Source organism: Amblyomma mixtum, chromosome 3 (genome assembly GCF_055824585.1).
Source record: "Amblyomma mixtum isolate Tamu chromosome 3, ASM5582458v1, whole genome shotgun sequence".
NCBI lineage: Eukaryota > Metazoa > Arthropoda > Arachnida > Ixodida > Ixodidae > Amblyomma > Amblyomma mixtum.
Genome location: NC_143014.1, coordinates 414,793,442 through 414,819,960, shown reverse-complemented (window position 1 = coordinate 414,819,960; position 26,519 = coordinate 414,793,442). Strand labels below are relative to the sequence as shown.

At 46.5% G+C, this 26,519-nt stretch overlaps 1 protein-coding gene across 1 annotated transcript; it reads right to left on the bottom strand.

The window, feature by feature from the left end:
* Nucleotides 1–245: 245 nt before the first annotated feature.
* On the bottom strand, nucleotides 246–26,308 carry LOC149357720 (uncharacterized). The gene is made up of 10 exons (XM_089576656.1): nucleotides 26,133–26,308; nucleotides 19,908–20,013; nucleotides 19,187–19,337; nucleotides 19,049–19,110; nucleotides 17,997–18,067; nucleotides 16,560–16,621; nucleotides 11,385–11,447; nucleotides 7,992–8,071; nucleotides 4,103–4,161; nucleotides 246–380 (listed from the first exon to the last, which is right to left on the bottom strand). Coding segments are annotated over exons 1-10 (831 nt in total). The 3' UTR covers nucleotides 246–379.
* Between the last annotated feature and the right edge of the window lie 211 nt (nucleotides 26,309–26,519).

Below are 26,519 nucleotides of genomic sequence, written 5' to 3'. Positions count from 1 at the left end.
CGCCTTCGCATTTTGCTTCCGTCAAAATGTTGCCGTTGAGGCCGGGATCGAACTATAGCGAACTCGTTTTCAGCAGCCGAACGCATAACTACTGCCACTGTGACACAGGTCAGTAAGATACGAGTAAGCTTTAGGCATTGCTTGCCTTGCCTAACCCTTTCTCATCACCATCCCTCGAAACTTTCCACAGAACCACTAGTAAATGATGTGTTGAGGCAGATAATGAATGCGAAAATAAGAAAACTCACTTTCCTCTTGATGTCGGGAGCCGCACTCGAGCCATTCTGCACTGCGACGTAGTAGGCTATGGCTTGCACTCTCGATTAGCTTTGCCTTCCGAGTCTTGCCTTCCGAATAGTGACCCACAGGACGAATGCACTCTAGATGGACATATGGAGATGGAAATATCAATATGGAATATGGAAAGATGTAAATTCTCAAATATAAATTCATTCAAATGATTTTCAACCATGCAACATATATATTGTATACACACTTGAAATTCCGAATATTAGTTCACCCCACACCAAAGTTGTATCTTTAAAAAATGTAGTGAAAATGGAGGGCCACATCCAGCTGCAATTCATTAATATACCAGTCAAAAGATTACCGTATTATGCACAAAAGTGGTGATTACCATGAATATTCAAAGGATGCTGTATCAGGGCATTTATGCAGCCAACAAAAAACTTTTACTCACATATTTTGCGCTCCGAACACACCTACCCAAAAATAAGTACACCATTAAATGTTTTCGCGTTACACTAGACATAAATTTTGACTCTAAGCCACACACTGGAAACTTAAGCCCTAAGCTGGCACTAGCAGGCTATGGTTTCAAAGCTGAAGGCATTTTCATCTTCCTGTATTAAAAATCATTTGCTTCTCTCTCTTTCATTGTCATATCGCATACCATTGCAAACCATGGCTTTGCACATCTAAAACCAATTTGGACCCAATTTGGACCCAAAATTAGTGGTATGAAAAATGCCCTCTTCAGGCCTATTGCAATCGAACAGTGATTTATTTTTCAGGGTAAAAATACTTTTCTTCACGTAATCCTCTTAACTGATTGTCTCCATTTCAAACTATACGGAAATTTGTAATAATCACTCATTATGATTAGGCGTGCATGTGATTTCTACCCTGTGGGGACGCTTTCGTCCCCTGCGTTCGCTTTCCCTCAACGCGCTAGTTCCCTGTGGTTAGCTCCTCCGCAAAGCACTCCTCTTGGTTCGGTGACTTTCCACTAACAGGGGAGGGCGCTTGCGTCGCAGCGACACCAGCGCCACGGACGGCGTTTTGCTGCGCGCTCGCGGGGAGCTACGGGGCTCTTCTCTCTGGGATCGGGAAGCGAGCGGACGTTTCCCTCGCAGCTTCGCTCTTCGTCAACGGGCGCCTCTTGGTCGGAACTTACTCCCGCCGAGCCCGTCCCGCTCGACCTCAGAGTTTATCCCTTTGCCCTACCATGGGCGGACGTTCGCTCGTAGCCGTGCTGGTGAGTCGGACATCCTAGATTCCTCAGTGTATTTTGTTGCTAGCTGGCGTTATTGTTGTTATAGCAATAAATGCCTTGTTTGTGTCAGCCAGTGTGTCGTTCCTTTGTTCCCTCAGAGCAAGGCCTGCCGTGGTCGGCTTGCGCTCAGTAGCGTACGCGACCACGGGGAGGGGTCCGCACGGTTTTGAACTGTGTCAGCCGCGCTTAAACGGGGAATACGTATTTATCTCCCCCATTTAAACCCCACATCTGGCAGCCCAACGTGGGGCCTGCTCTTGGAACATTGGACGACTGTCAGTTCGGTTCGAGGAACGCTCTTTGTCCGTACTTGACAAGTGGTAGGCCTAGTGTGAATTTTGATCGCTAGGACCTGCGGCATGCTTTCTTGAGTGCGAGGTGTATTGCGCTGCAGCATGTTTGCACTTTTCGACATGCTCAGCATGTTTTTTTTGTGAAGTTTTCTTCCTGGAGTTGCTTCAAGAACCACTTGGTCCGCATCGAGGGAGTGCGAGGCCTAGCGCCCGCGGAGTTGCCGAGCCCGAAGCGAGTGAGTACGGAAGCCGCGTGGGTGGTCCGAGTTTTCTGTATATATTTTCTCGCTGTCTCTTTTTCGACTCTGGGAGTCGCGGCTCCGGGAGCCGGGTGGCCTGGGGCCACGGGTGCCGTTACGAGCTCGCTGGTATTGCAGCTCGGCACCGGGCGTTCCGACACCGTCCGATACGGTGGGCGCCGATCGCTCAGAAGCTGCTTTGTGCAGTGAGCGGGGAGGACCACCCCACAAAGCTGATGTCTCCTCGCGGTTGCGCGCACGATACCCGTTTCGGGTCCTCCTTTTGTTGGGGGTCATCGACCGCCACTATGGTAGTGAGGCCTAAGGCTATTCATAGCTGCCTGCAGCTTGTCAAAAGTGACACGACCACCGGACCGTGGTGTTGAGAGGGGGCGCACTTTGATGGCCCACCCGTTTTTTTAAACCTCGCATGAACCGAGCATTCTCGTTCTACTCAAGAAAGGGCTTTGTTCACTCAAACTTTGCGTTGCACAGCCGCCCGACACGTTTTGCTAGCGAGTTGAGCTTTGAGCCATGTGGCCCTTGTGTACGCCGTTTCCCCTCCCGTGACCTACGTTAAAGGCGTGCGGAGTGTGTTTCGGAAATTTTGCAGATCCAGTGGAGCCACTCCGGCTTGCTGTCCTGTGCACATCGTCTCGCTGCCGCCTGCTGCGACGGAGCGGCCTGTATCCTGTTCGCCGCATCCATCCGGGGCAGCCGTGGCGAGACCAGACAGCAGCCACCTCCGGCTGCTGTTACCCTGGCGACTACTGCGGAATCTTGGCCTGAAGTGGTAAACCGGCCCTCTTCGCGGGCCTGCGGACACATAGTCCGCGGGCCATGCGAGCCGTCCCAGCGGAGACCTTCACGCCGCCTTCGGAATACCGCGGAAGACTGCGTGCACGCTGTCGGCGTGACCTCTGCTGCAAGACCTGCCTCAAGTGCATGAAGACCAGGAGACTCCTCCATAGCATGTGACTTGCAGGCGCGGGGGTCTATTTAAGGTTGGGGGGATGTGGGGACGCTTTCGTCCCCTGCGTTCGCTTTCCCTCAACGCGCTAGTTCCCTGTGGTTAGCTCCTCCGCAAGCACTCCTCTCGGTTCGGTGACTTTCCACTAACAGGGGAGGGCGCTCGCGTCGCAGCGACACCAGCGCCACGGATGGCGTTTTGCTGCGCGCTCGCGGGGAGCTACGGGGCTCTTCTCTCTGGGATCGGGAAGCGAGCAGACGTTTCGCTCGCAGCTTCACTCTTCGTCGACGGGCGCCTCTTGGTCGGAACTTACTCCCGCCGAGCCCGTCCCGGTCGACCTCGGAGTTTATCCCTTTGCCCTACCGTGGGCGGACGTTCGCTCGTAGCCATGCTGGTGAGTCGGACATCCTAGATTCCTCAGTGTATTTTGTTGCTAGCTGGCGTTATTGTTGTTATAGCAATAAATGCCTTGTTTGTGTCAGCCAGTGTGTCGTTCCTTTGTTCCCTCAGAGCAAGGCCTGCCGTGGTCGGCTTGCGCTCAGTAGCGTACGCGACCACGGGGTGGGGTCCGCGCGGTTTTGAACTGTGTCAGCCGCGCTTAAACGGGGAATACGTATTTATCTCCCCCATTTAAACCCCACAACCCATAACACTAAATATGACACAAAAAAAAGGTCAATTTACCAGTTAACGGAAACACGTATGGCCAATCACTCTTACAGTACCATGGTTCAAAATAAGGAAAACCTTGCTGATAGAAGTCTGCTTTCAACATGTTCTCCATAAAGAGCTTCCATCTTTCAAAGGTTAGTTAAATAAGTTGAGGTGCCTACATGGAGCCAATGCTTTGTAATCAAATTATATCATTCCTGCATTGACATAAGTTTTCTATCATTCCAACTGATTACACCATTGTTCAATCCTGTTTTGGATGCTCCTGCAATTACGCATGCATACCTTATGTGCCAACGCATGCTTTCACTATTGACCCAACAGTTGTTTGGTGGTGTTTTCTGTGCAGTTTCATGTGAAATAAATTGAATGAGCATTCCAAGTGCTTCTATAAATAAACTTGTGACCTCACCAAGAACTCTTCCAGTGTCGTCGGCCGGAACACGACGAAACACCCACGTGAAGGAAGCACTGTAGATAGAAATATGGAGATGGAAATATCAATATGGAATATGGAAAGATGTAAGTTCTCAAATATAAATTCATTCAAATGATATTCAACCATGCAACAGATATATTGTATACGCACTTGAAATTCCGAATATTAGTTCACCCCACACCAAAGTTCTGTCATTAAAAAATGTAGTGAAAATGGAGGCCACATCCAGCTGCAATCGATTATGATATCTGTCAAAATATTATATTATGCACTAAAGTGGTGCTCACCTAGAATATTCACTAAAGGATCCAGTACAAGGGCATTTATGCAGCACATAAAAAACTTTTACTCACATATTTTGAGCTCCGAACACACCTACCTAAAATTAAAGGGAGACTGAAGCACTTTTTCTGAAAATCGGGCTGGCAGCGGCATCCTATAGTTTTTCATGCTGTATACTGGAATATCGCATCCAAATAAGGCAAAAACAAGCGCGAATTGCCTTTTTTAGCCGAAATATGCGGCCTATGCCGCGGGGCACGCCGCGCGGCGCGCCGCCGCCCGTGATTGGTCAAGAGAGGTCGTGACGTCACTTTGAGGACTGGAGAAGCTGCCGTTGCGGATCCGGCGCTGCGTTGAGGGCAGATCGCAGCTTTCCGTGTCGTTGTAGAAGCGAATACGGCGACTATTTTTTTTACTGACCACCGAAGAAAAGGATACTACAGTTTGCTCATTCCACGTATCGCCTGAAACCAAAAAAGACACAAACAAAAAGTTCTATGCCTAGCACAAGCATACGCCAGCGTCAACGACGCGATGCAGACCATGCGTAAAAGGTGCCAGCACAACCTCGGCTCGTATTCTCGGAAAGGAAGGGGTGCGAACAATACTGAAGTCAATTACCACCACCGGACGCCTCCTGGCTCGCCCGGAAGAGCGTCATCCTAAAGAAAAGGCCCAAAGCACTGTGTACAAAACATCCTGTTCTCAGCACCCAGCGTTGCAGGTTGGGGCAAGAAAGTATTTCAAGGAAACGATGAAGGAGCACAAAGTTGGTGTCAAAATTAGCGAAACGCAGTGGCCAAGCACTGCGAGGCGTGTGACCACAAGATAGTGACGCAATCATGGTGCGCTGGAAACCAAGCCAAATACGCGGCCAAATACGCTTCACTCCTGGCGCGTTCAGCATATGCCAGAAAATATTAATCGCTGCCTCGGAAACGTTCGCCCTTCCTAGATTTGCAGTTTAGGTTCAGTGAAGTAGTTGCCAACTATATGTGTGTTTAAAAGCCAAGCTAGCTGCAACTCGCCCACTGCCACAACTTGATGAAGAAACAGAGTAAGGTTGCGCTGTTATTTTGCAAAAACTCGGTTGGCATTCATTTCTCTCATAAATTTGCATCCGAAATCAACGTCGGACGCTTTCATTTTAATTGCTGAGCTAGGAATAAACGAGATGCCGCATATGAAGAGCTTCGATGCTTGCTTGCTTTGCTTTATTGTGCTTTGCTCTGCTTGCTTGCTTGCTTGCTTGCTTGGACACGTCGAACCGAGTATAAAATCACTAACCGAGCCTTGCTGAGCACGTCTCAGGTGGTCTGGCCGCACCTAAGCTGAGGAGAGCGACACATGCTTAAGCCTCTATAAGGTTTCTTCAGGGGCTAAGTGAGAATGTGTCTACTTTTCAAAGAGGCGCTTCTTCGGAATGGTAACACGCCTTTTATGCGCGGGGAAATCGATGGAGCTGTGTCATCGTTCAGCCGCGCCTTTTCGACAGAAATCTCCAGAGATCACACTAGGACAAGCTCTGCCTGTAGCCGCTCTTACGAAAGTGTTTCGAGCTTGCTTTAGTCGGCTTGAATTCTTCGTCACAGCAGCGAGCGGTTGCGCTGCGAGCTTGTGATCTTGCGGAAAACAGTGGAAGACGATACAGTCGCGGCCGTAGTTGTTCGTGGACACGAACGCAGAGTAGTACCTGTTGAATCAGATTCTCAAGGTCGGCTGACACGCTTTGTACGTCACAACGCACGCAGTACGAGGAACAACGCATGCAGCACGAGAAACAACGCGCGCTGAAAGCGCTCTCGGGTGCGCCGAAGCATCCCCGGCTCCTCAACATGACGTCACGCTGGCCGACATGGACAAAGTTTCCCTCTCCGCTGTTCCCCTCTCCTGTGCTCGCGCGGGGCGCGGGAAATTTAAACATCGCGTTTTTAATTGGTGATTGCGCCACTGTTTTAGCCAAAATCGAAAAAATAATTTCACAGACGTGATCAGCAATGACACTACTTCAAAACCTTAGAAGGTTAGCTGATTCGAAAACCGCCTCAGTATCCCTTTAAGTACACCATTAAATGTTTTTGCGTCACACTAGACGGCAATTTTGACTCCAAGTCACACGCTGATAACTTAAGCCCCTAAGCAGGCACTAGCAGGCTATGGTCTCAAAGCTGAAGGCGTTTTCATCTTCCTGTATTAAAATTGATTTGCTTCTCTCTCTTTCATTCTCATATCGCATACCATTGCAAACCATGGCTTTCCACATTTCAAACCTATTTGGACCCAACTCTTCGACTGGAAAAATTAGCGCTGTGAATAATGCCCTTTTCACGTCTATTGCATTCGAACAGTGATTTATTCTTCAGGGTGCAAATACTTCTCTTCACTTAATCCTCTTAACTGATTGTCTCCATTTCAAATGATAAGGCAATAATATGTAATAATCACTCATTATGGTTAAGAATGCTTGTGATTCCTACCCATAACATTAAAAATGACACTAAAAAAATGTTAACTTACCAGTTAATGGAAACACGTATGGCCAATCACTGTTTCAGTATCACGGTTCAAAATAAGGAAAACCTTGCCGATAGAAGCCTGCTTTCAACATGGTGTTCTCCATAAAAAGGTTCCATCTTTCAAAGGTCAGTTAAATAAGTTGAGGTGCCTACATGGAGCCAATGCTTTGTAATCAAATTATATCATTCCTGCATTGACGTAAGTTTTCTATCATTCCAACTAATTACACCATTGTTCAATCCGGTGTTAGAACCTACTGGACTTATGCATGCATACCGTATGTGCCAACGCATGCTTTCGCTATTGACCCAACAGTTGCTTGCTGGTGTTTCCTGGGCAGTCACAGTTGGCACACAGTTTCCTATGTGTCAGATGTGAGTTATTCTCTTTTTAAGACTCTCTAGATTGCATAGAAATAGATACCAAAGGAAAACTCAGAATACATTACATCACAAACACCTGCCCATGTGCAACGACATAAACACCGCATGAAGAAACAAAATGACCCCGTCCTGCGAGTGTTGCGCCATGGTATTGTTACAGCGTCTAATGCACATCTTTAATTAAAGCAGCCGATTACCTCGCGCACTTCTTATACTAACCCAAGTGTTTTTGAGCTCACTAATTACATGAAACACTGCAGGAACCAACAAAAAAAAATTCCCATGTAATTTCTCAGTATGTAAAAATGGAGAGGGAAGCTAAACTTTGTCTATCAGGAGGAACTTTTTCCTGTGCTCTGTGAAATTAAGAGAGCCAAGCAAGCATTTTGAGAAAAGAATATATGAATTTTTTCCTATTCCAATGCGACAAAAAAAAGGCATTGAAATACTCAAGTAGAAAAATTCTTATAGCAGTTAGTTTTTGTTTGCTGGTTCTAAAATCTCTGCAACGATCTGGCATACGAACTGCAAAGGAATGCTGCTCTGCATCCAAAGCTAGACTAAAACCACAAGGCTTGAATACGAACCTTACACTCAGAAATTAGAGCTCGACACACAGTGCGGTAACTCCCCTCTTTCTATGCGTCTTCTATGCGTCCAAAACAACTTGATCAACTCACTCTGACAGGCCTTGTGCATCCTCCATGTATGCATGTGCCTGACCTTTGTCTGTACATGACGCAGGTATTCTGCACGAGACCTGCAAAAATTAACACACACGACAAAGAATCCTCTTGAAGCAGCACATATATCCCATGGCTGGAGATCTACCCTGCAACACACACACATCGAAAGCCTCTCATAATGATGCCAAAATAGGGTGTGAATTTAGGCGTGCAAATTCTTTATGCTTGCAGGCTGGGTAATTCAGTGTATGTGAGGCATATTATTAAAACGAGCTTCAAGTTCTGGAATGTCAGACGTTAGAATTTTATAAAATTAATCATAACCTCTCATTGCCAAAACCATCATTTGACACTTTCACTAGCATGTATTCAATGCTTTCACTAGCACATACATCAGGATGATGTAAGGTGCATTTCTGATCTTCGTTCTGTGACCGATGTCCAAAGTCTATGTCATCCCCACTAGGAGCTCCCTGTGCCAGAAGCACGTCTTCCGCTCTACCCAGGTGCCAGCAGGTTACTTTTCCCGGTCCTGACATTGCGCTCAGTTAAAGGTCGATTAACGCAGCAACAGTGGAGATGGAATGCAGAGGGAGGTACAAATCGTCGATTGAAAGTCGTTTTATGCCACAGCAAGTAAAGGACAGCCCAGTACAAATTCTCTTGAAGGAGCAGAAAACTGTAAGCTCCTTAGTGATGCTGCTGAGTGTGATAGTATTTTGTGGAGACTATGAACAGCGAATAAAGTGGAATGACTTTCGCCAACATCTGGAATAGTGCGTCTTTTAATTAGTTTTTTTTATTATTGGCCAAACAAAAACAGCTCAGAGTACCAAAGCAACTTAACCACCAGCACTGAAAATGCCGGCAAGAAAATTAGCATAAGAGAGGTCTTATTTTATTAGTTGGGAATTCTTACAAAGATAAAATTTAGGTGAGCACTATTTGTCGTAATTACTCGCAAGTAAAGCTGTAGAGCAGAAAAGTCTTCTTGAGCTCTCTTTCCCTACGAATTCATGAAAATTCTGACTAGATTGAACAGAAGCCGTCTTTTTCTGTAAGTGGAATCTACGACTCCGGTGACCTTATCTAAATACATGGGAACCGCAAAACAATGTTGCTAAACCACTGAATAGGCGTACGGATGGTGACAAGTTCAGTAGTAAAGGTGAACTTGAGCCACAGCCACGACTTGCACATTGTCAGTTATCCAGGAACTTCAAAACAAGCTGTGCTTTCCATGCTGACAAAGACTCTGCGTCTCGCAACCTTGCGCAGTCCAGTCTTCTACCTGTGCCCCTGTCAATCATAAATTTGTTCAATTTGGGCGCAGGCCCGTTGGGCACTTTGATGCATTGGGAGCACGAACAGTACATGCAGCGTCAGCCGTCGCGATGAAGGCCGGTTGCCACAGGCTCCAGCAGATGGGCAAATGGCGGCGGCGATGCTATTGAGAATAGTCGAGAAACGGACCATGGCTATCCTGAACTCGCACTAACATTCAGCCGCTCGGAAATCACAGCTTCCAAAATATTACAACAAACTGCAAAAAAGCTACAAGAGTACGAGTAGGCAGAACCAGTTTTTTGAACATTGAGCTCAAAGGTAAAGCAATCCAGGTAAGTATTTGGGATTGACTCCAAAGTGACTGCCAGAAGCCAACCTAAAAGCATTTCACAGAAGGTTGCCGAAATATACAAAAATTTTAAATATACAAAAATACAAAAAAGTTGTTAACTTATGCCACAGCAAGTCAAGGAGAGCCCAGTACCAATTCTCTTGAAGGAGCAGAAACCTGTAAGCAACTTAGTGATGCTGCTGAGTGTGATAGTATTTTGTGCAGACTATACACAGTGAATAAAGTGGAATGACTTTCGTCAACATCTGGAATAGTGCCTCTTTTAATTAATTTTTTTTTGTTATTGGCCAAACAAAAACAGCTCAGAGTGCAAAAGGAAAAATCGCGTTGCCTGACTCTTCTGCAGAGTCCTCCTTTACCTCCCTTAGGGGTATGCATAAAAAATGGCGAAAGGTCATTCCGGCTAGCAGGATTCACTGCAGTGAAAGAATACAGGCGTGGCAGGGCATGGCATCCTAGTGCCCAGCGACAGTGGGATCATGCAATTTACACGGAGAGGGTGGCTGTAGCTGGCCCAGAGTGCAGCTAATTAGAGACTGATAAGAAAGGTCCCTGTCCCGTAGCAGACAAAACCTGGATGTCAATGATGACCATCATCATCATGCGTCTCTACATCTCTCCAGAGAGCATCCGAGCATGTTATTTACAAAAACCAAGGCTCAGCTTGCACCTCAACTGGCTGCTTGCTACAGGGGACCCATCACTGTGCGTGCACGTCATCACTCACGCTTTTGTCTCCACGGCCAGCAACAAGACTGCACTGAATGAGGTGGCGCGCAGTATCGTGTCGAGGCTACATGTGCATACAGAATGCCGGAGCACCTTGATCAGTGCACTAATGAAAAGCTCTCCCTCCCCACCCTTCCTTCTAAACTAATGAAACTATTCTGCTTTTCCGACTATGGTTCCACAAGTGGAAAGGAGAAATCCTTGCGATGACAGGGAGGAGATTGGAAGCCGAGTGGATTAAAGTGGCAGAGATGAGGAGAATATGAATCAGAATTTGAGCTCCTACAGTGACTGACTTACACCGAACGACCAGATGTGAGAGTGATAACAGCTTGACTACCATTGTAACACAGCTATTCGCAACAAACGAGGCAGTGATTATTTAACTAAGCAAGGCTAAATATTAGCTCTTGGTTTTCAAATCGCCAGCTCAAAGACAGGTGCATGAAAGTGTTAATAGATCCGGCCCATGTTTCTTCTGCAGCAGCTGATGTTTTTGTGTTCCCATTGCCAGCTCAAAGACGGGTGCATGAAAGTGTTAATAGATCCGGCCCATGTTTCTTCTGCAGCAGCTGATGTTTTTGTGTTCCCATTTTAGTTAATCAGTTCACGTTTCATTTCACATCGATGGCACAGGTTTCAACTGCACAAGTGGCACACAAGTCCCAGGGAGCGTGCAAAGCATGCATGGAAAGCCTCCACTTCGATGCGTCCTACTACATGGAGGATTGCAAATGTACCCGACACAGGCTGTCCCAGATCTAAAAACCCTGGTACTGGCACCCCTGGGAATGCCAGGCAGATGCTCAGGTTGCACTGGACATTTAGGTGCAATGGGCATGTTAGGAGAGGCATGGTCACAGTAAACATGGCCGGCTGGAAAAAGAAGAAACTCTACTTAATTGGAGAGACACGGGGAGGCCTTTGCCCAGTAGTGAGCCTAGTCAGAATGATGATGATGCTAAACTCAATTTGTTTTTGTTGTCTGCCATGCATCAAAATTAAGAAAAATGCCTTACCCAATCCTCCTGCTCTCTCCAAGGGCAGAGTGCAGGTTGTCGATCTCCGCATGGTAAGAGCACCTAAACATGTAAACAAACACATAAACAGGGCAGAGTCAGTGAGCACAGCATCAAATAAACATTGTCTGCAACATTTCAGTCATGTCAGGACGAAACTAAAGCTATTCTGTGAACACCCTTAATACAAATCCAAGTAGTCGACACAGGGTTAAAAACATTAAGCTACCATCTCTGGTTGGAGGGCCTCCTTTGAAGGCCAATTGCTACTCCGTACTCTATATGCTTCCTACTATATTCCGAGTGCAGACTGTATGTTAAGCTCTACAGGAGTAGATGATTATTACAGATCAAGTTTTTGCAAGCTTGTACACCTGTTGTCCTCCAGCAACATTGCTGATGAGTAGTTAGTACATGCACCATTGCTTGCACTGAGGCAGGTTTCGAGTTTGGTGCAGAAAAATAGTGACTAAACATTGCATGTTTTCAATTAGTGACGTGTTAAAATAACATCACCTTAGCTGAAATCAAGAATGAGGCGACATCAGGCATAAATACTGTGCGGTGCTTCAAAAAGCCTGGTAGTGCACAAGACACTGCACGCTTTGGCTGACCAGAGGGGGCCAGTAAATTTCTTTGAGCATGGTCAACACACGTGACAAGCTGCAGTAGAATCTTGCGAATAATCAGCAGCTGCTCAGCACTGTATCTTTCAACGGTCACTACAGAGTTTCAGAATTTGCAAAGACCGAAAGGACCACTTTATGCTGCAACCTAATTACTAATTCCACCTTGGAAACAGCTTCTTTAGGCAACACTACCACAAGCATTCTACTTCAGTCTCTAAGATTTCAAAGTTTAAGATCTGAGTGCACCTCTCTTATTATTTGATGCAAAACCAAAGTGGTAGTGAACTGGGCAACCAAAGGTGGCGCCTACTGAACTTGAACAAGGAGAAGCAGAGAGATACTGTAATGCAAATGCAACGGCGGCTCTGCTTACTGGCTGCTCCGGAGACGCTACATGGCTGCAGATGTACTGGAGGTCCATTTACCACTGAATTAATGTCCCACGGTATACCCGTGGGACATTAATTCAGTGGTGGAACCACAATCTGCGCAGAAGAATAGCTAGGCTAAACAAGGAGATCGAGGACCACGCGGCTAAACTTGCACAGCAAAACTGGGAGGAAATATGCAGCCGCATGGATCGCAATATGGGAGTCTCTAATACTTAGAACTTGCTCCATCATCTACTTGACCCTACAGGTAGCAAGACCACTCACAGGCAGAACCTGCAAAGGCTTGTACGTGCCTATGCAGGCATACCAGAGGACTGCTTCCTTGAACCTGAAGACAATATATTGGCAATGCTCCAAGCCAAAGCTTCCCAGATTATGGCGGTCCGGAAAACACGCAGCTCAACTCCCCCATTACTATAGGTGAGGTTAGGACGAACACTGCGAGGTTAAGCTGCAAATCCACCTCTGGCCCAGATGCGGTTACCAACAAGATCCCCCATAACCTGGATGAAGAGTCTCTACCCTCCCTAACTGAGTACATGCAGAAATGCTGGTCGAAGGGCTCAATCCAACAAACATGGAAAGCGGCAAAGATCATTCTCACTCCAAAACCAGGCAAGGTCCTCAACCTTGAGAATCTCTGGCCAGTTTTGCTCATGTCTTGTGTGTAAGCTCATGCTGCACGTAGTTCAGACCTGCCTCAACCGGTTTAAGGAGGAGAACAAGCTGTACCCCCACACCATGACTGCATTCCGACCAAAACTTTCTACGAAGGATATAATGCTTCAGCTAAGAGATCAGATTATTGAGCCTAAACCATGGGACATGAGAACAATTCTCAGACTCAACCTGGAGAAGGCCTTTGATAGAGTCACACATAATGCAATCGTGGAGAACTTTCACGAACTCGAGCTGGGAGCACACACCTTCAACTATATCCGTGACTTTCTCTCGGGGAGAAAGGTCTATTTTCCAGTAGTAGGTTTCCACACAAATGACTTCTTCCTCGGCAACAAGGGCACCCCGCAGTGAGCGGTCCTCTCACGCTTTCTCTTCAACGGTGCAAAGCTGAAACTTCCACACCAATTAGCGCAGATTCCGAAAGTCCACTATAGCCTCCACAATATCACCTTGTGGACCATTGAGGGCAGTGATGCCCAAATCGAGGAGAGGCCCCAGCGTGCAACCGATATTGTGGGGAACAATGTGGACCCCAGGGGACTGCGGACCTCTCCAACCAAATCTGAACTTCTCGTATTCTGCAAAACCAGATTAGATTCCTTGCGCAACCCCCACCGGCCATAGAACTCACTATTCGCAGAGTCCACGTTCCTCAAGTACCCACCAGTGTTTGTGTCGTCCTTGTGTTGTCCCATGTCTTTTCAAAGGCGCAGTTATGTGTGACCATGTTAACTACCAACTAGCTCATTTGAAACCCTCTGAATACCCAAAATTAATATTTTGGGTCTAATGCTGTGGGAACGCGGCTTCAATGGCAACACAATCCAAAAACTTCAGGTAACCTCGCAGCAAATTATGAGACTCATTTGCCGCATTAGTAACCACCCTTTGGGCATGAGGGAAAGCAATACTCTCCGTTTAGTACAAGCCTTTGTGATCAGCCGCATAGCCTACACATGCCCTTGCGTATATCTCAAGTCAACTGAAGAAGAGAAAGTGGAAGCCATAATCAGAAAATGCGTCAAACAAGCAGTTCGGCTGCCCATCCACACAGCGACTGTAAGGACTCAATCTTCATATAGCCCTAAGTGAGATTATTGAAGGGGTCACCATCTCACAATACCAACGGCTATCGGCCACACCAACTGGAAGACGCAGTCTGTCCACACTAGGTACAACATACAAACAAGAAAAGGTGCACCAACCTTCCCAAACATGCACGACAGCTTATGGTCATCCCACCGATACCTCAGAACATGTACCCAAATTTCAAAGTCATGCAGAGAGATCCAAGCCTTCGGGCAAAAGTTTTCTTAATGATACCTCTGTAGTATATGTAGATGCAGTAGATACCCCAGGTGGCAAGATGGTAGCTGTGGTCAACACAGAATATGGCACACTAATAAACGGGGCACTGTACACACTCAGCCCACACATGTTGGAGAAGAAACAGCCACTGCTCTAGCCATTACGGGAACCTCGACAGAAACCATTGTCAGCGACTCAAAATTGGCGATACGTAACTACATGCTGGGAAGAATCTCCCCATAAGCAGCACAGATTCTGCAAAATTCTCGGCCCACACGGCACTTTCGCCTAATCTGGACGCCTGCTCTTGCCTCCTTTGGTGGTAGTGAGGCGGCTCATAAGCTAGCTTGAGGACTGTCCCACCATGTTTTCTCAGAGAAATCCTCCAGCACTACAGGCTTGCAAGACTCAGATTCCGCCAGCAGAAAAACACTATCCAAATGACAGGTCAAAGCCTGGCGTAAACTTAAAGCTAACACCTATCCAAATCCGCAACTGTGTAGATTATATTCGGAGGGACTCTCTCTGACAAATGCAAAAATTGTGATAGTGAAGCCAATCTAAATCATATGACCTGGAACTGCCGACAGTATCTACCCGCGAGTCATTTCATTACCGACTCTGATCACTGGGAGGCTCTTATGTACAGCTCCGACCCAGGGATACAGATCAAGCTCCTCCAGCTGGCTGAAGACGCTGCCTGCTGCCCAAGGCATAGCGGCTGTCATTTATGCGAGGGGCGGCTTTGGGTTGCTATTTTGTATCGGCTGTAATAATGTTTCACCACCACCACCACTACCCCAGTTGGTCAGAGGCAAATTAGCGCTACCTTCCTACACATTGCTTCGAAAATACCCTTCACGTATGCACCAAAACACTGGTGCTAAAAGCGCACCTGAAAGTTGTATACAAGCTGCAGAGCAGTTGTTAGCACTGCACACAATTCTTGTCAACGACGGCTCTGAAGGTAAAAAAATGACGGCTGCCCCAGTGACGCCACCTGTTGAGCAGAGTGCAAACTGTAAACTGTGTAAGCTCCCTGAGTTGCGCATAGGTCTGTCATATTCCTCTCCCAAGCATCCATGTTATAAGGAAAAGCAGCAACTTTTGCATGCAGGAGGCAGACTGGTGCAGCGGGAGTGCAGCATAATTCCCTTATTTTTAGCTACCGAAGTTGCTTTATTCTAGGCAGAATGCTGTTTAGCTAGATGACACAGCTTGTCAGTAATGCGTCGGCTGCACTAAGGCCTGTCTCAATGAGCTACAAAATAAATACTTGCCATGTGGATGGGTGGCAACAGCTGTTGTAAATGGCATAAATCACATGCGTCGCCTTTTTTGCGATTACCAAACATGTGCCATAACACTGCGTATTTTTATCACATGCGTAGTCTTTTTTACGATTCGCAAACACATGTCATAACACTGCATATTTGTTAAAAAGAAAAAAAACTTTGGTTCCAAAAAGCATGTGCCCTCGCACAAAATGAAATCTCGTGGGTAATAAGAGGTAGTGTTAAGCAGGTATTTCATTGTGTGCTGTTGTTTTCATTTATATGCTGAAACTGCAAATTTGTTTATTCTATTGATTCACACACTCAGCACGGTTTCAGTCCTCCGCAGGATGCATGGCAGCGGTGCGTCTAGGTTGCTCCATGGAACCATGCAGATGGCATGCATGTAGTTGTAGCTATTTAAAAAAAAAAAAAAGAGGAGTCTTATTCGCACAGCCAAACTTCAGGTTCTGTTCCCCAACCTCCAGGGAGAGCGCAGCATGTATGCAGGTCCAGCAGACCATCAGCTTGGATTTTTAAGCGCTTGACATAATAGCAGAGTCAAGTCTGAATGGATCTTTCAATACATGTCTAAGTTGAAAAAGAATGCCAATTCACTAATTCAACCGGGAAGTTTCCATACGTTGACAACTGAGTACATGACCATCCTCTGCCTTTAAAACGTGTACGGGAAATACATATATCTAGGGAGCGCTTGTCTTCACGCCGTTCGGCTTAAGAGTGGTAAGCACAGAAATAAAGGTCTTAGGCTGTTGCTGCCCATCTTATCCGATTCGAATGCCTCCCAGAGAAATTTGCACTCTAGTGTTTAATAAAACGTCACCTGCATCCTTCTGAAAGAAGGAAACAAATGATTTGATAGACACTCACCTCCGAAGTTCAGGACAGATAAGCCGACATGAAAAACTGAGGGGTTCTCAGTTGCAGGGGAGCTGAAAAGGAAGAAACAGAGGTGCAAGTTTTAAATTCTTTTAGAAGTTTCAAATACAAGCCATTTCAATATTTATCGTATTTGGCGGGTCTTATAGAAAGAATTAAAGCACTCGGAATAAAAAAAAATTTGAAAGAAAAGGCATCTTCAACAAAATAATACCCCTGTCAGAATAGCAGAGTTAATGTCACTCGAACCGAATGGCATTCCGTCCGTCGAATGTCACTCGGTCCCTCTCGGTGCTACACGGCAAAAAATAATGTAATTCGAAAATGATGTCAGCAACAATCAGTGAAAAAAAAAATACCGCAATTGAAAGACATCAGCGCATATGAAGACGTTTGAAATTGTTGTGTAGTGTTTCAAGAGCGGGTAAGAACATTTCTGTGCAATATTATAAGCTTAAAATAACATTTCAGGCCAATTTGCAGCACTGCATCCATCACAAGCCAAGCCAAGTACAAAGTCAACCACACATTCGATAAATGTAAACAAATAAAAGTGCTGACAACGTGGAAATGACTTCCAAAAGGTGAACTACTCTACTACATCTTCAAGTACTTCTGAGCTAAATAAGCAGGTAACACCAACCAGCAAGAAACACACCAACCAAAATGATTGACGGTTGCGGGAAATCCCTGCTTCACTCTCGCCACTGCCGATGGCTGCTGCTGAGACCAAGACCGAGAGGAATAGCTATCCACAGCAGCCTCTGATGTGAACAGTTTGCACCTAAACTAACATTTTTTAGCAGAACTAAATAAATACAATTTATAACTTTGGCAGTGCACTCAATTTTTTCGCATCGCTTGTTTCTGCTGCGTATCTGGTGTCCAGAGTAGGCATTCGGATCGAGATCAAATGCGAATGAGTTCCATAAACTCATTTGATGCCGAATGTTAATCTAATGACATTAAATCTTCCCATGTAACAGCCAATTAATGACATTGTGAGCTAATGTCATTCGATGAGAATGACATTAAATTTGCTAGTCTGACAGGGGTATAAGTCAGGCGATTTCGCTCAGCTACTGTGCTGCTGAAGAGTCAATAAAAATCAGTTACTCCAGAGAAAAGGGCACCTTTTGAGACTACAAAGATCTCTTGTAGCAAAATTCCATGATAATTCCTTAGACTCAGAGCTGAAAATGGCCCTAAACAAGGGTCTATGTGGACTCAAGCCGAAAAAATGCAATTTCTTTCGGGTGGTGGTGTTAAAAATTACATGTGTCAGTGACAGATAACCTTCCAAAGCTTCAACAACTGAAAGGACTGACCTATCCTTGACCTTTTTAGATGTTTTCATTGTTAGTACCGGCAGAGAGACCTCAAATAATCGTTGCTCAACTTCATCTTCACGTCTAAGATCGCTTGTACCTACTCACACCGACGGGCTTTGCGCCTCTTCCGGCCTTCCCTGCACGTGACGAGGTTGGTGTGGGCGACGGCTGCACCAAATTTTTAGAGCACAGGACCATTAAATTTGCGGCACAAGAGCTAGTGACAAACACAAACACACAAACGTTCACACAAACTGAGACAAAGGAAAGCCCACTATCAATACACCACATATGACTGCCGAAGGCTGTCTAGTTGAAGTGTCACAGGCCACGCAAACGATCTTTGAAAATCCCACCTTTCGCATGGCACATTTCACTAAATAAAAACACTCGCAGAATCTCGCAATGAGTCCAAAAAGCCTACCTATGTTCAAAGTTGGTCAGTACAACCAAGAAATGACAGACAAGAGAAGAAAAGAGTGCTTTTGTACCTTAATACTTTAAACCCAATCTTCAGATGATTTGGAAAGATATTGAGCAATGGCAAGATCAGATTTATAAAAGTCTGCGTGATATTTGAACACGACTCAAAACTATGAAGTTCTCAAGTATAAATTTATCCAAATGATTTTCAACCATGCAACACATATATTGGATACACACTTGAAATTCCGAATATTAGTTCACCTCACAGCAAAGTTCTGTCATTAAAAAATGTAGTGAAAATGGAGGGCCACATCCAGCTGCATGATATCTGTAGAAAGATTATCATATTATGCACAAAAGTGGTGCTTATATACCTTGAAAATTCATTAAAAAATGCTGTATCAGAGCGTGTATGCAGCCAAAAAAACTGTTACTCACATATTTTGAGCTCCAGACAAAGCTACCCACAATTAAGTACACCATTAATGGTTTTGGTGTACTTGGCGCACAAAACATTGTGACGAATATATATCGCAAAACAGCGTTTCATTGTCAGAACAAACAAAAACGCAAGATTTAAAATAAAGAGAATCTACATCAGAAGGCGACTGTCGTTTGCAGATTCGCCAGGTAAATACAGGTAAATATATTTTGGCCGACATTCGCGGCATTTGATCGCTACCGAGCCCGAGACTGATGCATCGCATGTACCCCGAGACCTACCCGACCGATACGTGTAGAGTCTGCCAGAGGGAGCCGGCAGATCACACGCACATCTTGTGGGACTGCATCAGAAATCCAAACGAAGCAAGATCAGGAACAATCCCGCCGCGGCTGGAGGCAGCAGCGAAGAGCAACGACCATGACCAACAGCTATGGGCCGTCCAGCAGGTCCTCGGGGCGCTCGAAAGGCAGGGACCCAGCGAGCCGGCAACGGCGAGCGGAGACCCGCGCCGAGTAACGGCAGCCTCGTAGACGACGTAGGCCCTCGTCGGGGCGCGCGAGCGCCCAACTGCAGGCACAAATAAAGTTTACTCCAATCCAATCCAATCTCGATCGGAATTTTTGTCCACGCGTCTCTAGCATGCAGCACACAAAAGCAGACACCAGCGAAAGGCGCGGCAGAAGGGCCTTGTAATCAGGAGCTCTCCACCGATTAGTCTTGCTGCCCGTGAAGCACAAAACAGAACAGTGGTTACGGCTCTCGGCTGCTGACCCGAAAGACGTGGGTTTGATCCCGGCCGCGGCGGTCAGATTTCGATGGAGGCGAAATTCTAGAGGTGCGTGTACTACGCGATATCAGTGCACGTTAAAGAACCCCAGGTGGTCGAAATTAACGGAGCTCTTCACTAGGCGTCTCTAATAGCCCGAGTCGCTTTGGGATGTTAAACTGCCATAAACCAAACCAGAACGGCCCAGACACGTGGCATATTGGTAGAGAGCGGAATGGCTTCTGCACCTAACGCACTTTAAAAACCGCAATAAAAGGGCTGCCACTGCGCAGAAAGTCGTTCTACACGCAATGTACTGCTAACAGACGGTCAACACACAAGGCAAACAAAACAGTATCGTGTAGACTTACCGTGAATGCCCGATTAAGTCGGATACCCTTCGAAATGCAAACCTCAACCGCCGCCCCCACACACCATGTGGAAGATGTGGAAGCGTGTACAAGGTAACATGGTTGCCTGTTCCATAAATGGTATTCCGCCGTCTTGTCATGAAACACCAAATAAAAACCTATTTGCCGAGCTTATCGTTAATATTCCCCCATTTTGCGTCTACAGTGTGTGCTGATGCAAGCAAACACTCAAAAGTGAGTTTTCAAAACCGCATTTTTTCTACGAATGCAGAACCGAAACTCTTCTATTTTACCTGCACTAACGTTTCCCTGCTCGAAAACATGGGCGCGAAGTTTGAATGGTTCGCCGGCGTCAAAGCCAAATTCTCACCAAATTACTCCGAATTGATATGGGTCCCAGCCTATTCCGGGAATTTGGGGAACGAGTTGGCCCACAATAAAGCCCAAGATTTCGTCGACCGGGCAGGGGATGAGTCTGGGTCGCTTAATTTCACAAAGGACTCTATGATCACATATCGCGATCTCACCAATCATTTTAAACTAGAGAGGAGAATTTTCCCCCCTCTGCACAAAAGCCTGACGAAAGAACAAGAGGTTACGTGGCGTCGTCTACAGACGAGATCGATACGCACTCCATCTTCCCGGGTACAGATCATTTTTTCTTAATCGTACTACGAAGCGGGGCGGAGGCGTAGCAATGTTGATCAAAGAAAACTATTCCTGTGACATTTTATCTGATCACTGCTTAAGTAACGATGACATAGAAATGCTGGCAGTTAGGTGTAGCGGTCAAGCTTTTTGCGTTGTTTATCGTCCCCCACATGGCAATATAGCCAAGTTTTTTGGCAGCTTCGAACACGAGTTATCTTTTCTTACTGAAAACTTCTTGGCGTGCATCGGGGGCGATTTCAACATAGATATGAGCACAAGCAGTTCAGTGCAAGAGCGCATGTTAGTCACCATACAAACAGCTGGCTTCCAAAATGAAATCCGCGGACCTACACGTGTTACCTCACATTCTTCTTCTTTGGATTTACTAATCACCAATCGCGAGGATGCGTCATTTGCCGGTCGTATCGCTACAGACATTAGCGACCATCTTCCTATCTTCGTCCGTCTTCAAAAAGAACCTTCCGCAAAGACAGCCTTGAAAGTCCGTCGACAGCTACTTTCCCAAAGCCGCCTTGACCATTTCAGGAACAGTATTTCACTTGTGAACTGGAATCCTGTTTTCCAGCACACAACACCCGATGAATCATACAGTGAGCTCCTTCGGCTCTTTCTCCCAATTTATAATGAGTGTTTCCCTATCGTTGAGATAAAACCTTCAAGAAAAGCACGAAAGCCATGGATGACTGCTCGCTTGGTACGACTGGTAAAAAAGAAACAGAAGCTCTTCGCGACTTTCATAAAAAGTAGAGCCCCCGATGTGTTAGCCACTTATAAGTCGCTAAGGAATCGCTTAAATAGCGAAATTAAATCATCCAGGACTGCCTACTATTGTTTAATGCACATCTCTCAGACAGCCCGAAAGAAAAGTGGAGACGCCTAAATATTCTGCTAAATCGAAATAACCAACATCAGGACCTCGCGAGCCTAGTTATGCATGGCAAGGAAATCGCTGGGCCGTCCCTTGCAAATGCCTTCAACCAATATTTCACTGAAGTTGGAAGCAGTCAGTACAATCCAGGTATGTCTCGATTTTGGGCAACAGGCTAAACAAATCGATGTTTCTTGAACCAACCGACGAAGCTGAGGTTTACTCGGTGTGCAAAAGTTTAAAGAACACGACAAGTCTTGACCCAAGTAATATTCAATGTTTACCTGTAAAATACGTACTACCTTTGATCGTGCCATGCCTTACACATATTTACAATACCGCGCTTCGCACAGGACGTTTTCCCGCTGCCATGCAGGTGGCCAAAGTTGTGGTTATTTATAAAAAAGGCGATAGAAACGTTCTAGGAAATTACAGGCCAATATCTGTACTACCTTTTTTCTCCAAGGGGCTAGAGCGAATAATGCATCGACGTTACAATTTCCTACAGAAGCACTGCGTAATAGCCAACTGTCAGTATGGATTTACAAAGCATAGATCAACTGAGCATGCTCTGCTTGATCAAAAAGAATACATATTAAATAACTTCGAAGCTCAACACCTCACCTTAGGCGTCTTTGTAGACTTTAGCAAAGCATTCGATACACTGAATCACGAAACTCTGTTTAATAAACTCGACCACTAAGGTATACGTGGCCACGCCCTCAGTCTCATTCAATCGTATTTCAGTGCTCGTCGCCAGTATGTTGCTTTAAATCACAGCTCTTCGGACTTGTTAGCAATCACAAACGGCGTGCCCCAGGGCAGCCTTCTGGGGCCGCTCCTATTCAACATATATATTAATGACATATGCAACATCAGTAATTTAGTTAAATACATCATATATGCTGACGACACCAGTCTATTTTTGTCCTCACGTGACATCAAAGAACTAGCACCGCAAATACAGTTTTGTCATCATTATCTGAGTGGTCATCTTTGAACTCATTAAAAATAAACAAACTAAAAACTAAAGCTTTATTGTTCCATCCGAAGGGGCAGCATATAGGCAGTGTGCCACCACTCTATTTCGACAACGCCCCCATTGAGTACGTGGAAACCTTCACATTACTCGGAGTAGTATTTACTGCTACTATGTCGTGGGACGCCCATGTAAGCAAAGTGTGCCTATCCCTTTCCAGATATATTGGGATAATTTAGCGGAATAAACATATTTTACCCGCCAAAACTAAGCTGAATCTGTACTATGCGTTCTTTTATTCTTATGTATCGTATTGCTTCCTTGTATGGGGACAAACCACAGCATCTAACATCCAGAAGCTTCTAGTACTGCAAAAAAGAATACTTCGCGTAATTGCTAATGTACCGTATGATGCTCCGACACGTCCTATCTACCAGCAATACAGAATGATACCCGTAACAAGAATGTTCGATTACAGGTTTGCATCCTTCTATAAAAAAAATAATAGCCGAAGACGACACATTTTTTTCTAGCATTGTGACACACCACATCGGACATGACACGACAGCGTATCATCTATTCATTACCACGATGCAGAACAGACTATGGCTTTTCCACACTAAAATACATTGTTCCCAAATACTTGAACACGCCATTTTACGACACGTTGCTCAGCATGTCTGTCTCGGCTATTCGAAATGTGTTTGCAAGCTAGGTCCCACAGTATGCGTACCCATGTATAGAATTCTATTGCATTGAACCGTAAATGTTGTGTAAAACCTTTATTCTGTTGTGCGGAAATACTACTTGTTCATGCAAAATAAAAACAGTTTCCTTTCATGCATGTATTTTAAAAAAAAATGCTTTTATGCACGTATTTAAAAAAAAAATTTCCTTTTATACATATATTTACATGCCTTGACTTTCCGTGTACCTTGCGTTGTTACCAGTGTATGAAGTAACCATCATAGTCGCTACCAAACTGCCTCTTTGTAGGGGTGGCGAGGCTTGTCAAGCGGTCGTAATGACTGCTTTTTTCTTGCCGCCCTCAGTTTTTGTAAAAAAAAAGCTGAAATAAAGTGATTGATTGATTGATTGATTGATTTATTGATTGATTGATTGATTGATTGATTGATTGATTGATTGATTGATTGATTGATGGATTGATCACTCCTCGCGCACATTTATCCAGATTTTTACAACCCAAACTGTAAACACTGTGGCCAACGAGCCACTTACGATCACATCCTGTGGGACTGCAAAATAGAGCCACCTCCGGGTGATCTAGTTACCGCTCCTTCTCCCGAGCGATGGGAGACCGTGCTGGCTAGCACGCAAGTTTTGGCAGTGGAGCGGTCTGACAAGTTGTCGATGGCTGCGTAGTCTCGACCACTTACCAAGCACTCTCCGGCGAATAAACTGTTTTACAATCAATCAACCGGGTGAATGGGAGAAACAAGTATATTCAGCGTGATGGTGCGTCGCAGCACGCCTCCGCGTGAATGTAAAAAAGCGGAAATACAAAGGTCATGTTCCTCTGTCAGGATATGGTGGGCGGCTAGATGTTTGATTGGCGCCGAAATTATAATTAATCGGGCCAACCTGCCCACCACTGCACTCTCCGTAAATTCGGAGGGGGAGGAGCGACAAATCTCTCCACCCCGCGTGCGGAAGATGAGGTTAGACTGCTGACCGGCGATAGGGGCCACGCCTGATTAGCCGTTGACCGGAGGCATGAGGCGTAGGCAGGTTACTTATCAAACACTTTTATACTTGGGCAAACCAGCACAACAAAAAGTTACAAAACAAGGCCCAACAAAACAGCGGCAATACAGAGACGCGACACGAATAAACACAGAATCGAACACAAACAACTATTAACAATAGGAAGGAAAGCAACAGGGCGAGAACTATACAACAAAGTTACACGATTAAAGCAATGTACAAAAGAATAGGACGAGAACAGCGACAGAACAAAGAAAAGAGTGGAGCGAGTGGTGAGAATCGGTGGCTTAGCTGCGTAGTGGCAAGGTCCGGTCGCAGGGAGCGTCGGGCTGCGGAAGCGCGCGGTGCTGATGGGGGGGGTGCGGATACGGGCGAACTTGGGCCACGGGTTACGCGTCTTCCACGCGTCTTTCGGGGCCGCCGTCGCCGCGCTCTACGCGTCAGACACCGCCTAGGCTCGCTTGCCGACCACTGCCCTGGCTGACCCTACACACGTCGGCACGCACCGAAATCTCTAAACCAACTAACTCGGTCGTGATTTTCCCGCCACCGTGTTCACGTGACAAACCACAAAAAAACAAATAAAAGCAAACGAATCCTCTCGGCCCCGTGCACCAACGATTTACAGATGTTGAGAAGGGGGGAGAAGAAACATGAAGAAACTGAAGGGGATGCGAAGAAAAGATATGGTCCTAACGAGGAGCGATGTTAACTTCCCAAGGTTGGGACGGGTGCTAGGGCATTCACCGGCCGCTTCCCGTCCCCCCCTCGCGAAAGCACTCGCTTCCCGGCGATAATCCTGAGGAGGGGGGCGGCGTAGTCTTGACCCCCCAGCGTCGCGAGGGGTCAACGCCCACGCGGGGGGGAGGCAAAGTCATCGCCGCTGCGTCGCGACATGCCCGCATACTACCGGCGCCGTGGCCAGCCGTGGCCAATTTGGTCGGAGAAGAAAAAAGAAAGATAAGGCATGCGCGCACTTTGTGACATCCTCATGCATCAAAAAACGCTCTTTTCCGGCCTATACTATAGTCAGATACAACTTAAGAAGGCAGCGGCTTTTCTCCATCAAAGAACCCCCTTCCAGCCAATGGCGTCGACCGATTCTCATTGTCCTGCTAGCGTGACAATACAGGGAGTGGAAGATGAAAGGGGATAGTCCTCTCCCTCCATAGTCGGGGATAGACCCCTCTCTCCTTTGTGGGACCGCTCCTGCATTGTCACCCTAGCAGGGTCATGAGAATCGGCCCACGCCATTGGCTCGAGAGGGGTTCTTTGGTGGGGAAAAGCCGCTGCCTTCTTAAGTTGTATCCGACTAGGTTTCAAAGGGATGGGCGCATTCCAAATTGGCAAATTGGTTTTTAAGGAAAGGAAATGGCGCAGTATCTGCCTCACATATCTCGGCGGGCACCTGAACCGCACCATGAGCGAAGGGAGGAAGGTGGGAGTGAAAGAAGAGAGAGACAGCACACGGGCGTTTTCTGCGTTTCACCTCCGTTGAAACGCGGCCGCCACGGTCGGGATCGAAGCCGGGTACTCCGGCTCGGTAGACGAGCGCATTAACCACTGAGCCACCGTGGCGGGTATGGGCGCATTCCTGAATTACCGCATCGGTATTCCCGAATGAGGAATGTTGGATCACTCACAAAACGTACCTCTGTCAAGCGCGTTGGACAATCATGACCGGATGATAAAACTGAATCCTTTCTAGACATTCCTTTTATAAGAAAGCTGCTCTTTTACATCACTGAATAGTTTACTACTGCCCTATGAATAGACAAACGGCGGTGAAACTGCGCAGAACTTGGGTATAGTAAAAAGGGAGTAATTACTGACTGACATCCACCCAAGCGCAGCCATACGGCTACTCCACCATATACGGCTCCCCCACAAATCTCTTCCACCTAGGGGATTCTCCTAAACATTTGGCCAGAGCTTGGGTATTGCGGTAACTTTTGTCTCGTAGTGAGTTTGACAACGGCACCTGCCAGGTTCAGCCACGCATGATGCAAACCCGTAATTGTCTACGCCGAAATCGATGAACTGAAAGCCGCCAGCGCCTGGCTGCTGCCGACGGGCGCGGCGACCCGCCATGAAAGGAGTCGCGTCGGGTGCCTCGATGCGCGCCGCCCTCTGCCGCTTCGTGGATAATGGGGACATCCTTTGAGGGGGTCAGTGCAGTGCAAGTGCCGCTAGGGTCCCTACAAATACTAGGAACCCTAGTGCCGCCACGGCGAGGGCACGCGCCATTTTTGTGCCCGCTCCTTATCCCGCCTGCGTCAGTTGCCCATTCGGCGGCCTGTTTCCCATCTATTGCAACTTTTCTTGGCCGCAAGAAAGGGACGACATGTCAGGGTGTTGCGGGCACAAA